Below are 15,578 nucleotides of genomic sequence, written 5' to 3'. Positions count from 1 at the left end.
AAGACTTGAAGAAAAAAACAGGAAGGCTGAGTGGAATACCAGAAAAAAATTATCTGATTTGTCCTGTATTTGAACACATTCCACATCTGGAAATGTTGGTAGCCTTTTTTAAAATCTTTAGTTAATCTAAGGGTTTACATTTATTGGGGGAATACAAATCTGACTGACAGACTCACCTTTTAATAATACTAAATGCAGTAGTTGCTAATATTGTATCCTAAAGCCAGTGAGTTAAAACTTGTTAATAAAATTTTGTTACAGTGAAACACTGTTTCCTGCTCCTTATATAAAAATAAAATATTCTTTTAGCACTGTTGTTTTACTTAAGAACAATATTTTACTTCTCTTAAATTTCACACAGTGAAATTGGAAATGGCTAATATCTGTATCATCAGGTCAAAGCTTGAATAGTGAATTGTGAGTCATCCATTTATTTTCTTACATATAACATGGGTAGAAGAGAAATGATGGAGTGTTCTTACTTAAGGTCTCTGTTCTCATTCTCTGCACATCTCTGGCTCTTTTAAGTTATCATAAACTATATTACTGGAGAGAGAGAGTAAATGTAATAACATAAAGAAAGGTGCATACCTTTCATTCATAAAATATGAATCAGGATGTCTAAATGCTGCATAGTAGTCATTAGAGGAAAGTCTTCCTGCATTCTGTTTTTGTTCTGTTTTTTTAAAAACTTTAAGTCATAAATAGTAACTCATCAAGAGCCCACAAAAATAAGGCACACTATTGATTTTGTTGTTCCTCGTGCCTCGTAAATAGTTTAAAAATCTAACTTAATCTGCACATTCCCAGCAGTGATTACAATGAATGCTACGTAGCAGAATGGATTAAATAACCAAAAAGAGTGCAACACTCCATGGTTGTCTATTAGCTGAAAGACAGTGTGTCATTCTTGTTCTGACAATGAGGAGAAAGACAAGATGGTAGAAAATGATCCCCTGTAAATAGTTGTGTGTGGGCGGGTGCGTTGCGTGTGTGTGTGTCTCACACAGTATAGGTAATGGTGCTCCTGCATGTCCACAGGCGTGTGTGTGTCACATTGACATGACCTCTGTGATTCTCTCGCAGGAAGATTTCTCATAAATAACTAAACACCATGCAAAAAGCTATACCTTTGGGAGAATGTCGATAGGCGTCCGTGTCTCCGGGCCAAGAATAACTACTTGTCAAAAGCTTCTCACATCTCGTGGTGTGAGAGGCATACGTTTATGCATGCAGACATACAGTCCACGATTCCTCATGTGCTTAAAAACACAACATATTTTTGCCGGTGAGTTTGCATAGGCAAAAAACGTAAACATCAGGAAGACATAAATAAATACCTTTTAGCACACATACAGACACACTCAACACATTACTTTTTACCGAAGATAGGGTGTTCTGTGGGAGTTCCAAGTTACTTTGGATTATGAGATTGGAGAAAGTTCCAGCCACTGCAAGATTTATATAACATGAGTGAGGTATCCAGTCCAGCACTGTGCAGCTTCTTGATGGAGGTCTATTGATCTGTTCTAATGTGAGCATCTATAGAGGACAAACTAACCTCATTGTGTTGGGCTTTAAATTCTTCTGAACATTGCTATTGTAAAGCCACGTGTTCCATACAGTAATGATTCCGAAGAGCAACTTTTGTCTATGCACTTTTTTTCTTTATTTGAGTAGTGTAAAAATCTCTTGGATTTATAAAATGTCATTTAGCACATTTCTTTAAAAACATCCCTTTAGCTGAATGGTTCTCTTTGTGATCTTGAGAAAACCCAGAATCACAATATCTTTACTTTTATCCACAGGTTTTATACTTTAAAATTGCCATTTAAAGAATCCACACATCATCTTAATCTGGATTTTTCTTATGTTTGCTTTGTTTAAGGGCCTCTTCCTCCATGAGTGGCTTTTCAGATGAAATTTGTAACAATGGAAAATTGTTTCTCACCTAAAGCAGAAAAAGTTTTTCTGGTTTTAAGCTAAGTCAGACAGTGAGAATAAATGTTATCTTATATTGTATATCTCTGTATCTGGATTTATCTGTGTATTCTCACACCTGTTTCACTCGGGGATGGTGCCAATACAAAAAGAGGCATTGAAAAATGTTGTTTTAGACATATGTCCAATGTTCGTTCAGTTTTTTTTTTTTTAATCTCTCTTCAGCTTAGGTCTGACCAGGTTTTCTTTGAGGTTTGAAGTTTTGTTTTCAGTTTTCTTTCTAAGGACAGACAGTGCTACATCAATTTACAGAATTTTAGTTTTAAACCAACCATTAAATGTTTTAAAAAAATACATGTATTAGTTTCTTCACAGAAGTATTACTATCAGTTATCCATATGGTAACAATCTGACAAAGGTCCATGACTTTTGTCTGATTTTTTTATGAACTTTAAAAAGAAAAACAGCATTAAAGTGCATGCTTATTCATGCCTGACTTCTATAAATCAGAAGTCTGGTGTTTTTTTTCCAGGGGTGTTTATCCAAAAAAATCTTTCTTTCATTTGTGAACAAATCAGAGTGCCAGAAATGAACATTTAAGTACAATTACACATTTTTGGTGGTCAACAAATTAAGTCTTATTTTTTAACTTTCATTAGATAATGCAACTGTGTATGTTATGTGTATTAAATAATGTTATTAGTTCCAAGGGAACGTGTAAGTTAACTACTTCAGATTTTACAAGGAGCCATATCTTTACTTTGTAATGCATAAAAGCACAGGGACATTTATGTTCCTTATGTGTTGAAGTCAGTACAGTTGCCAGCAGCTTGAATTAAAGTGAAAAGTCTCACATAGAAGTACTTTTCAGGCATTTTCTCTCCTCTGAAAATAACCTTTGATTGAGGCTAACCGCATGGCCCCCTACTACCTTGGATCTGGTTCTCAGGAGGCCCCACTAAGAGGCTAGTGATAGCAAATGCCCTTTAAGCCGCATTAACTCTTTTGGCTGCCCATGTGGCCCTCAGCGATAACAGCCCATCAAGAAGACGCCGGCTTCTTATCACTCTCCTCTCAAAAATAAAGAAAGAAACCAGAAAAGAAGAAGCGAAGAGGGAAAGTAGGCTCACTCATATTTTCTTTTAACATTTCAGGAAAAAACTTTCCACCTGGCTAAAACGCATTCATTTACTTTGCAAAGCATCTTAGCTGCTGAAGCTTGTTTAGCAAATCTTTCAAATTTATGCAGATGTGCTTTGGGTTTATTGAATAATAAAAAATGTGCTTGTGTGTGCAGATTACAACAGTGGACAGGTTCCAGGGTCAGCAGAATGACTACATCATCCTCTCGCTGGTTCGTACCAAAGCTGTGGGACACCTAAGGTGATTATTCCAGTGCATGCAAAGCAGAATAAATGTACCTGATATAAAAAAAAATCTCAGTAGCTGTTCTACAATATTACCTATGCAAATGCAACTTCTATTTTTTATGCTATGTCTTTATGGGAATGTTTATTTATACTTTTATTTAATAGATTTAATTTTTAATAGTATAAAAATATTTTGATTTTCATACTCCCTTTTTCTGAAGTGTTATCCTTCAAGCCATCCATCCTTAAATCCTGATCACCATAGAGACAGCTGCAAAAGATTTTTTGGAACCTCTTTATTTACACAAGAAAGTTAGCCAAAAGAAGATTAAAATTGTCTCCAACACCATGACTGTCCCATTACGTTCCCCTCATCTTAGGCCTAGACCCTCGTTTGCTCCTGACTCTCTCCCTTCATTCCTTATTCCACTGATGTGTGGTCTAGTGGCCTTTCTGCTGCCATGAAATCTCAATGAGCTCCTTACACTTTATATGCCACATGGTTTATTATCAGGGAGCTGAGGCTGAACTCATCCACTGCACTTCAGTTAGCTATGCTGGATATTTGCTCTGATATACATTAGCTACTGTTGGAATTGCACAGCTCACAGCTTTATCGCTGTATTGGACAGCCAACAAATTGGTACTCCAGAGCAAATAACACGCCATTCCTTTTAGAGCTGAGTACTATCTCTCTCTTTCTCTCTCTCTCTGCACATCAGCCCTCATCTTGGACCAGTTAGGTGGCAGAAACAAGACGCTTAAAAGGCCATTTTTTATCTCACAGATAGGGAATTGACTTGATGTCCCTGACAATAAATATACTTTATCTTTTTTGGCAGTGCATGCTTCTCTCTTTTTCTCATCTATCTGATCTTATTGCACACATTTCACACCCTACCATGCCCACATTCAGAGTGTTTCTGATTGGTCAGTGGATGGCATTGCAGCAGTTCTGTGGATGATTTATGGCAGCACTGAACATCAAAGTCCTCAAAACCCAGTTTTCAGTCAGCTTCATACTATTGGTGATAACACTCAACATGAATGTGGATTTTCCTGGCAATATTAAAGCATGCATTCTTATTTCATTTGAGAATATTGCAGAAAGTGTTGCTTCCAAGCCTGCCAGATTTCATCACATTTCATCAACTTGGAGCCTGCATGAAATTATTAAAAAAAACTTTTTCTTATCCTCAGATTGCTACTTTTTGAGACTTAAGTAAACAAGGCAATACTGTAATTTTACCTCAGTTACTGTTGTCATGGAACAACAGTAAAATAAAGAATACTATCAGACTCAGCCAATCCCAAAGCAAGAATATCATATTAGGAAATTGGGACTAACAGTTAGCTGACTCATCTTATTCAAATGTTTCTTTTCATCCAAACTCAAATAATCCTACTTAATGTTTGTCATAGACTATTTAATTAACACTCAAATCAATCCAATACAAACCCAGTCATATAGACATACACACACACACAGCGTATTGCAATTTGATCTTTGTCATCATTCACTGCAGTCAAATTCAGCAATTCTCTTCTCCTGAACACTACTGGGTGCAGCGTTGCATATAACTTGTGCATCAAAAATGTCTTTAAACAATGGAATAATAACGTTGTTTTATCCTGAAGAACAGGAGTGTTTTTTCCACCCTTCCTGTGGTCCTGCTAAGCCAGCTTTATTTATGAATGCTTTAATGTGTGTGGAACATGAAGATCTTGATTGGTGATTTATGAACAGCCAGTGGCGGCGTAATGAGAGGTTCATCTTTGTAGTTTTATTAAGAGAGAAATTGTTGAAAATGACAGAAACTAGGAAGCAATTTTTAAAAATATTTGTGGCTTTTTTATTGATTTAGCTTTAGGAAATTATTTTAAAGGTCAAGAAGCATAATCACATATTTTCTTTAAAAACATTATGCAGAATATATCTTATTCACCTCTTTTTATTACTAGTCCTTTTATCATCATCCTTCATCTATTTAATGTCCAACATTTCATTATGATCACTAAGCATACGTTGGTTATGATTACTAGCAAACATAAGTCTCATACTTAATTTTTTTAAAATCTTAAAATATTTGTTCATAGGATTTCTTATCCATCAAAATATATTTAAATGTGCATCTCAAACAGTTATTCTTTAATCACAGTAATATAGATACAGCAAATACTTTTTACACTACTTTCCTTGCGATTCATTCATATGTTAGAGACACAGTTACCTCTGAAAGGATCACCGAGATATACTGGGATCACTGTGGTCTGCCACTAACTTCACCCTCATAAGCCATGCTCCTCTTCCTCTCCTCTGATCCTGCATCTCTCCTCTTGACAATTTGCTGCCGTGACAACCAAACGGCATACAGCTGACCATATGATGAACTGACCCTGGCTTTGACAGGAGAAACCTTCCTGCTGATACACACTGGCACACTCGCATACAGGATCACACACTTTGACAGGGATGCACACAGGCCACAGATGCACACAAACACGTGGACACACAAAGGGTAGCTATTCGTCCACTTTGCCCCATCGTGTCACAGCCCAGGTGGGCATCTCTCGACACTGCCATGTCCACAGGCTACGATGATTGGCTCATGTCCTCCACAGTATTGTCTTCCATGGTTCAGACTCTTTATTGCATATTTTGCATATGAAAAAAATTATCATTTAGTTCTCCAGTTTGTAGCAGTGAACCTCTTTTTTGAACTATGCATTAATTTCTGCAATAATCTCGATATTATGCCGGTATGAGCTGTTAAAATACTAAATGCCACACAGCAGCTCCCAAAAGCCTTTTTTTTCTTTTTTTGGACAAAAATCTCTTTTTTGCATATTCATGAAACTCATCATGCATATTTAAAGGATTACTTCTCTTAATCTGCCAAGTTGTTCAGCTGGACTTATTTTACACTTTAGAATACATTTCCATATTCTCAAAAAAAAAAGGTCCTTGATTTTATAAATGCTCCATCATAACTGAGTTATATCCTTATTCTTCAGTGACTAAAAGTACAAACATAGTTTACTGTTTCTGCTTGGATTTGTATGATTTGCATTGAATTAATTGTAATGCAGTAGAGTAGGTGGATACAGTTCACTTTCAGCATAGTTTTTGTGCATCTTGCCTTTGGGTTCATGATGTGTTCACATGCAGGTCTGTCTGTTTTTCTTTCCAAACCTGCGTTGTCAAGGAGAAATTATAGAACAGTTCTTCGCCACATTATTTATATCCCTCAAACATTGTCACAAACTACAATGTTGGGACGATGTGGATGGAGTTCATCCCTCTGTTTGTATTTCTTCTTAATTGGAGCAGTGTAGCATTTTTTTTTCTTTCGTTAGAGTATGAGGACAATATAGAAAAATTACTGTAAATCATAAGTTAGAGTAAATACAACATGACAGTTACAGATTTACACATCTATATGTTTTGTCATCTTTTTTTCTAACTTCCGAAAAGCACTACCAGTAAAAATGTCAAGACTCATTCATATTTTTTAGAGCCTTTTAAATGTTTGTTAAATATAAATGTTACTTTTAGAGGACAACCTCCCAAACCTTCAGATTCATTGCAAAGCCTTTAGTTAGGTAGATGTAATCAAGTTGACAATAGTTTCTGACCAACATTGGCTCTGTGAGCTGCAGGGGAAGCTCATTCACAACCAAAAGAGGTAATGATGTCATACAGAACCAGCCTCCTTAGAAAAAAAAATAAATTAAAGGTGACAATAATCATAAAGGCTAGCTACAATAAACTTGGTCTTAAGTATTGGCAAGAAGCCACCCTGAATTTTAAAAATTAGTATCTGTAATAGAGAATTTGTGTCTGTCAGCATCTACGTAAAAGGGATTTTAGTAGAATTAACATTGGAAACAGAAATGCTAATACTCTTGAAGGGGGGCTGTATTTAGATTTTCTGTTGCGTTCCTTGACAGCAGAGTATATTAACAAATGTGTTAGAACAAGCCAAGTGGGATTTTTTCTTTCTTCATAGAGAAATTACTCCTCTGTCTTTTTTAATCTCTTAATTCTCTTAGATGGCAAGAAAAAGTAACCTAAATCTGCCCCTTCCTCTACTCTCCCACTTCCTCTGCTTATGTTCCCTCTTGCCTCCTTTTCCTTTATTTTTCTTTCATCTTCTGTATTTGTCCCACTCACCTAGTCCCTCTTATCCTTCCTTAAACCTTCCTTCCTCCCACGCTACATAGCCTTTTTTTCCTCTGTCTCTACTGTATCCTTTAACCCTGATCTAAGTTTTAGCTATTCCTCTGCACATGATAATTTCACAGTCCTCTTCCCCTCCCACTCATGTCTCTTTGAATATTGCCCCCCCACCCCCCACTTCATGTCAAACCAATTCTCAGCTGTGTTTTTTTTTTGTTCTCTCTCCACAGGGATGTGAGGCGTCTTGTGGTCGCCATGTCAAGAGCCAGATTGGGTCTGTACATCTTTGCTCGGGTGTCACTGTTCGAGAACTGCTTCGAGCTGACTCCCGCCTTCAAGCAACTGACTGCCAGACCACTGCAGCTACACATCAGATCGCACGAGTACTACAGCCAGGAACAGCCTGTATGTACATCCACATGCATGCTCTGCTCTCTGGATCAATTATTCTCTCGTAATCTGTTTACCTTCCTTATCATGAGTCAGGCAAATGCATTGAGATCCATGCTAGTCTCCTCTTCCTTAAATTATTTCTCCATCCGGTGCCACTCTGTCATTATTATACCTTCTGCTACTTTACACAGAGAGATTGATCTGTTAACATCAGTGTGCAGGGGCCCTTTGTGAGCATGGGAAACACAGGCCTGGCTATTTTTAACTCCCAAAGATCTAACAATAAAACCTTGGGCCAGACCAGCGTGACACGGCTGTTGTCTGGTCACTGCATCTCAGTGGCTGGCGCGCTGTGGCAACAGGGCAGTCTAAAATACCCCACAGCCTCTGACACTTTCTCTGAATCTCGAGTGTTCATCCCCACGAGGGACAGCTCTTTTGGGTACACACATGCGGCCCCTGCTTAGCCTGTCCATCTACAGTTGCTAAACCTTTGTTGCTAACACGCACGACCACAAGGATAACAAGAAATTTGGCCTTACTAAATCGCAAGCTGACTTGGTTCACAGGAGTATTTGCACACAATGTTGCAGCAATGTGTTTACATTGTACAGATAACTAATTATGTTTTAAGATCATTTAAATTAATTAAGGTGAAAAAGCTATCCAGACTATCATGGTCATATGGGAACAACTAACTAATAAAAATCACTCAAATAGCAGCTGTTGCACAACATGAAGGTGACCAAAAGTCTCAAAACTTTGTTTCTGTTCTGAATTAAAGACGTTTAAGAACAGATGAGAACTAAAGTCACCAACATATTGATCTGAAAAAGGTTATAAAATCATCTTAGATTGGGACAGCAGGAAACACCAATGAAAACCATTATATTTAAAATGAGAACGCATGAAATAGTGGGGAACTTTCCTCGGAGTGGTGAGGATGTTGACAACGTCACTGCAGGTAAATATTGTGAAAAAATGAGTGGCAACTGCTGGATGGAAACTGTTGGGTTGGGTAAATCATTAACTCATTAAGCAAAGGGCCAGGTTGGTTAGGAGAGATTTTTTCTCTTAATGGTTGAAATAATCATTTGAAAATTGCTTTTTGTATTTACTCTGTCTGTTCTTACAATTTGTTCTGCAATCTGAAGAGGTTAAATGTGACAAAAATAGAAGCGTTATATAAGGGAACGGTTACTCTTTCATGGCACTGTATGTTTAGTGAGTTGAATTACAGTAAAGCAACAAGTTTTATTAACTTTTCGCTACAGAGAATTCTTCCACATTTAAGTTGTAGTCATCAAGTGTCTCATTGACTTTGACGTGATGCCAGCAGGATTCCAGTGAGGATCTTCTCTGTTAGCAAAGCAAAAGTCTTATCAGCAGATAAAATATTCTGCTCATCTCTCTCTGCAGTTTAGGCTGCAAGAAATGGTCTGCATGCTAATGTTGTCGAATTACTGACTCTGCATTCTGCACTTGGTTTCATTAGCCAGTGAGAAGTGGGAGCTGCAAGGAAAATTTGTGTTCGGGGATGAAATGTAATTTCGTCACTGATTTTGCTGTAAATCCATAAAACCTCCATTGGTAACTTAATGAATGATCCCTAACAAGATACAAGGAGTTTTTGATTTCATTACTATTCTGAAACATCAAATTGCCTTTTTCTCCCCCTTCCTCTCCTTTAGAGGGATGAGCAGCCCGACCGGATCATCAAGGACATGCCAGAGATGACAAACTTTGTGTACAACATGTACATGCACATGATCCAGACCTCCCAGAAGTACAGACAGGTAAACACCTTTCAGGACCATTATCTTAGAATGTGTAAAAAAAACCCAATTGTAACCACTTCTAACACTGCTATTCTAAAAAATGTCCAGTCAAGAAATAAATGGTATTTATATTCATACGTATAGAGAACAACTCTTTTCATTTTACCAAAATTACTGTGAAAATATTTCATTTGTTAAAAATCCTTGTGTTTTTATCTTTCTCAGCAGCAACAGCAGAAACTGGCTTTACCTCCACAACAATCTCAGGAGGACGCTGCAGTCGAGACAAAGCAGGGTAGCTCCGCAGAACCACAGCCAGAAACTCCCATGGAGCAGGAAACCCCAGGAGCTGCGAACCCTGAGCCAAACGCAGAGAAGACCACGGAGGAAGAGGGGGACCAGGAAACAGTCGACCACACGAAGATGCCAGAGCATCCAGGCAGAGACAGCGACAGTGAGGAGGAGGAGGATGACGAAGAGCAGTAGAGGACCCGTTAGTGGACTACTACACTTGGAGAAATTATATTTTTCATTGAAAACATGTGATGACATTGATACTGAATCTGTTTTCTGCTTCTCAAAGATCCTTGTGATGTTTTCTTGCTACCTTTTTTTAAAGCAGATGATTTTTGTAACCATTAGTACTTTATTAAAGAAACTAAAATCGTTTTATTTATACTGGCTTGTTTCTTTATGTGCAGCTACCAAAGCTGATAATGTACTTTGTCTCCAAACATAATCATTGTTGCACTCTCACTCTATCAAATAACCTCTGTCATGATACGCTCATCCATTCATGGTAATCTTAACTCTGCTGTGACTGGCTCAACCCAAACCAGCAGTGCAGGCTGCTACTAAGCTGCATTTATAGGTCAGTCACTTCACCCAAGAACCCGTGTGCATGCCGGGGGATTTCACCCTGCCCTCTAGAAGCACAGTCACTCAACCAGCAACAGTAAATCCTTCACCATTCATACATCTTTGTGCAGTACCAAAGACACACTTATGTTGCAGAACAGTTCTTATAAGGGATGAGATCGGCTGAAGGAATTTAATATTGGTGTTAAAATAAAGAGCAATATCCATGATCCAGGTTTAAAGCAATGCTTGACCATTTAAACATAAATTAATTATGATTAAGAGTTTAATGGGGTTCACAACCCTGCAGGCGAAAACGCAGACTGGAAATTTAGTCATTATCATGCACGAGAGGTTGGTCGTTGTTACATCACACCTCAGGCTGCCTGATAGCGCAGCAGGTCAGCTGCACAGCTGCTTGTGCCTCGGCCAGTTCAGGGACCTGCTGGAGAACCATGGGCTGATAAATGTGGAGAGACACATTTTCTGCAGTCAACTGTAAAGCCATAAAAATTCTTTTCTGTTCTTCCGCCATATTGTGTAAATTTAGGGCAGTTGAGGTAAAGGTTCAGTGGACTTTGCTGGAGCAGTAGTAGGTAGGGATTTATGTTTCCTAGAGTAAGGATTGGAATGACGGTTTAGAAGTATTTTGTGTACTGAGTAAGTGAAGGACTTTCATATAAGAGACTCATTTTTATTCAACTATTTATAAGATTAAGGGAAATCTGCTGAATTTTTCACATACTCACCCAACACAAAATAGTGCATAATTGTAGAGTTTAAGACAAAAGATAAAAATTTTTTTTTTTTAAATATATAAGAATCTGAAAATTTGTGCATTCAAACTATACTGCTCAAAAAAAATAAAGGGAACACTTTAAGTGTTAAACACCTGTTTAAGTGTTCCCTTTATTTTTTGAGCAGTGTACTTGCCCCTCTGATGAGCCTAAATAAAGTCCATTGCATGTTAGGTTTAATTCAGGGTTGGGTTATAACAATTACTAACTTCTCGTCAATGCTGGTTACAGTTGATAGGAAAAATGTTTAATTGAAAGCATATTTTAATGGCCTAGTCAAAGCATAGATCTAAGTCCAATTGAGATATCTCAAAAGTTGATGTTCACGAATCATCTCCACTCAGAGCGTGAGCTATTTAGCAAAGAAGTGGAAGTCAGGGAGGCTACATAAAAACGCACAACCTATGAAAAATCCATGAATCATTTACTTTCCACCCCACAATTATCCACTCTTTTGTCTTTGTCAGTCACATAAAACCTCAAGGTTCGCGACATCTCGCTATATCACCAAAGAGCTGAAATCTCATGACACCAGGCAAATCTTTCCCCTGAGTCACATGAATAGCTTCATTGTGCAACAGCCTCCCTCCGATCAGACTTCCCGTTAGCTTTCGTTCAGCTGGCCTTAGACAGTCCAGCTGCTGTGGCACCTTGTTGGAGCAAATTAGAGGCAAACTGGTGGGAAGTGACTACTGCTTACAAACATCTTCCCTGGAAGTCTGAGGAAGCATCTGGGAGAGTTTTGTCCGTGCGAGAAGGAAAGCAGCCGCTCAGTTCCTCCAGAACCTTGTCTGTGCAGAAGGTGAACATGTCTTTTATACTCACAGGACAGGTATACTCTAGGTTAATAGATATTTTTGCAAAGCTGACACTCCTAACCTTTTGCTTAGATATAAAATTGCACTAACCGCCTTTAACATAACAAAAGTAGATTGATTGTTGCTGCGCTTCCTGTGGAGTGATGTATAATGAGAAGATTCATTATTACTAAATGTTTTGTGGGATATTTTTTGAAAAAAGACGATAATTCCATCATATCTAAGAGTTTGCAGCTGTAAAAATGTCAAAGTTTTAAATTGAATGTTTTATCTAATATCAGAAATATTCTTGTAATTTACTCTAATGTTTTTCCACTGTAAAAACTTGTAATTTTGTGGCTCATTTATGTGTGTTTTCCCTCTCTTTTCAATGTGCTGGTGTTTACTAAGAGCACGGGATACACCATGAGACACGCTCGTGCAAGAACATGTAATTTATTGGCCAACCCTACATGACAGTGCTGTCAAAACAGGAAATTACACGTTGCACAGAGTTAAGGCAGCAGTGCCTGCAGGGAGTTAGGGGGGGAGAAATCTGACCATTGTGTCTTAATGCTTTAACAAGCTTAAAGAATCAGCCTGACAGCACACAATACTTTCACACTCATAAAACCATCAGATTTACTATCTTAACTTCAAGGCTGGGCCGCGGGCCAGATTTTTCTGGTGGATTTTATCGCAGGAAATACTTAAAGCCACACTTCTTATTTGAAACCCTTTAGAAAGTGGTGAAAAGGGAAGTTGAGACCTGCACAGTTTACCAAGTGAAACTTTGTCTCTGCAGGTGATGCAGCAGGCTGAGAATAGCAGCACATTACGACTCCTGGTTGCTGTTTATCTGTGCTGACAGTTATGCTTATTATAAAGGTCCTGAATGATGTTTGCTGATCTGCTATTAGTGGGTGACTAACGTGCCTCTTCAACACCGTGTCATTCAATGGTCAGTTGACCTCGACAGTCAGACAGGCATGGTGGCTATCGCTTGAAGCTGTCAGCATATCGTGCTTTATAAAAGCGACTGTCTGATCCTGACAAGCACTTCTAGATCAACAACAATTCCCATCTCATACCGATAATCCCTCATCACAACAGAAGAACATTAACGTTTTGTCCTGTGTAATCTAAATAGTCAACCTTAATTATTTTTTAAAGCCAGATGCAAGAACTCATAGTGATAGAGTCACACACTGTGAAAATTAAACTCGTTACAAAATATATAAATATTGATATTGTTAAATTGTTACGTTGATAAACTACATACAGTGGAAAAAGAAGCCTATACACCCATACTAACGTACCATGTTTTTATGATGTTTTTATAATGTGACTGTATGAGTCTGCATGCTCTCCTACGCCACGCAGAATATGTCTGCTTTCCGAAATAACCACCACATTCTCACCTGGTGTCAAACAGGAATGAGTACACACCAAAACCACAAATGACAAATGACGTTCAAATTGAATTCCATAGAAAAAGAGCAGTCAGAGGGATGCTATTATCACAATGTATCAGTCAGGAAAAGGTTAGAAAACAATTTCCAAGTACATGAAGAAAAATATATTTCAACAGAGGTCTGTAGACTTTTTACATCTACTATATTAATATTACATATGTGAAATTCCTGTTCCTCTCCTCTGTAGTTCAGTCTGAGTTAAAAATGTGAGTTTTTAAAAATTTTTTATACAAAACTATTTGTGCCACTGACCCATAAAATATATCTGTGAACAATACATTTCACAACTCACACACATTTTCTTCAAAGTTTACTGTAAAAGATGTTATATTTGAGTTAGTAATTAGTGTTACTTATTAGTTAACATATACAGAATGTGTGCATTACCATTTTGAAGACCATAATTTGTATTCTAACTGATTTCATTTTCCTGTAGACCAGGATGGCGAGTTGTGGCTCGTGTTTCTGGTGCATCATTTGGCTGGTGGTACTCCTGTGCATTGGCTGGCCAATCAGCATCACCTTAGGCGGCCTCTACGGTCTCATCAGCCCCCTCACCACCTGCCTTGGCCTTGATCGACTTTCTGACTTACTGCTGGAGGGGGCCAACGTAGGCCGGACCTGTGCCAACAACATGAGGCACTGCAAGCCTTTGTGCTGAGAATCACCCTGAGTGATCAGGACCTGATCACACAGGGGTCATAGGCAACTCGCGTTTTATAGCAACAAAGCTTCTTCACAGAGATAGGAGCCGATGGTGTCTGTTTTATTTTGTAATGAGTGGCATTTGATAAACTGGCATTCTGTCTTGCAACCTCTGTTACCAAAAAGTTTGAACACTGGTTTCCACCTCTGCTGTTAACACCTAATTAACCTCGGATTTCAGTTTTGTGTGCAAGAAAATAGGCTTTGCATTCATGGTCCATGCTCTCTGTATAATTCATGGTGACACTGCATGCAGAAGATAAGAATGAAAATGGCATTTTAACAATAGGACTGTTTAGACTTGTAAAGCACTGTACTGAAACCTAGAATGCGATTAAAACTGCTTTAAGCTTGTCCTCTGTGGTTGCTGATTGACTCGTAGCGTGTACTGTTTAATTAGGAAGCAAACAGAAAAGAATTTGACAGTTTGACATATGAACAACATTTTAATTCTTATAACACACATGCTGTGTTTAAATAATTCATTTATTCAATTCAATTCCAATACTAAAATACTATACTAATCAAAAAGGAAAAAATAGTTCTTGTAACTTGCGTTATACATATTTCTCAAAAGAGTTTTTATAGATAGATGTCTGTAGGTAGTAAGAATCTTCTCTGGTTGTCAGTATTACATCAGTTCTTAAAAAGCTTCTGACTGAAAACCCCTTATTGTTGCATCACAGCCTCATAAAGAACATGCTCAGGGTTGATGTAATGTTTGTTTCATGAAAAATTCATCTCTACACAATCATCTCCAGAGGTTCTATAGCAGTCATCAGAACAGAGAAATTCTTCATCAGCTTGTTGACCTTTTTTAGGTCACTGGCTCTGATGCTGCTACCTCAACAGATGATGATAGAAGAGATAACACTGTCCACAACAGACTAATAGACCTACAGCGTCTTACTGAAAACACTGAAGGATCTAACTTTTTACAAGAACTACAGTCTGCTCTTTCCCTACTGCTACAGCAGCAACAGCAACATAAAATGTTTTTAAGACCACCGAGGGAAAAGAAGTCTAACTCTGCTTTGTGTATATTTGAGTTGATGGCCTGCCATATATCCAAATATCTACCCACAAACCAAGAATCAAGCTGACCAGATGGCACTACAAAACTTCCATTTTCACATAGATTATAGAATATTTGAGTTGAATCCTGACCTTAGATGTTTATGCCAGACTTTGACCCTGATGACCCCATGATGGATGCTAAAGTGACAGCCAACGATAGAGCAAACTCTGATGATGAGTTTGCTCATCGTCAGAATGTTTTTGTAT

General features: G+C 38.0%; 1 protein-coding gene and 1 long non-coding RNA gene across 3 annotated transcripts in view; both read left to right on the top strand.

Moving 5' to 3' along the window:
* The window catches only part of aqr (aquarius intron-binding spliceosomal factor), a 48,918-nt gene extending 38,580 nt beyond the window's left edge, over positions 1 to 10,338 (top strand). Inside the window, exons 32-35 of one of the 2 annotated variants that reach the window (XM_028000871.1) lie at positions 3,239 to 3,324; positions 7,722 to 7,896; positions 9,576 to 9,680; positions 9,888 to 10,338. In XM_028000871.1, coding sequence (XP_027856672.1) covers positions 3,239 to 3,324; positions 7,722 to 7,896; positions 9,576 to 9,680; positions 9,888 to 10,148 — 627 coding nt within the window. In that variant the 3' untranslated portion in view covers positions 10,149 to 10,338. The remainder of the gene's footprint in view (positions 1 to 3,238; positions 3,325 to 7,721; positions 7,897 to 9,575; positions 9,681 to 9,887) is intronic. The other variant, XM_028000870.1, reaches the window with a different exon arrangement.
* A 1,535-nt stretch (positions 10,339 to 11,873) lies between these two features.
* On the top strand, positions 11,874 to 14,650 carry LOC114134392 (uncharacterized). Its single transcript, XR_003593383.1, has 2 exons — positions 11,874 to 12,119; positions 14,026 to 14,650. It is a non-coding gene; the product is annotated as an uncharacterized LOC114134392 (long non-coding RNA).
* Positions 14,651 to 15,578: the final 928 nt, after the last annotated feature.

The sequence above is a fragment of the Xiphophorus couchianus genome, chromosome 19 (genome assembly GCF_001444195.1).
Source record: "Xiphophorus couchianus chromosome 19, X_couchianus-1.0, whole genome shotgun sequence".
Lineage (NCBI taxonomy): Eukaryota > Metazoa > Chordata > Actinopteri > Cyprinodontiformes > Poeciliidae > Xiphophorus > Xiphophorus couchianus.
This window is presented reverse-complemented; position numbering and strand designations above follow the sequence as displayed.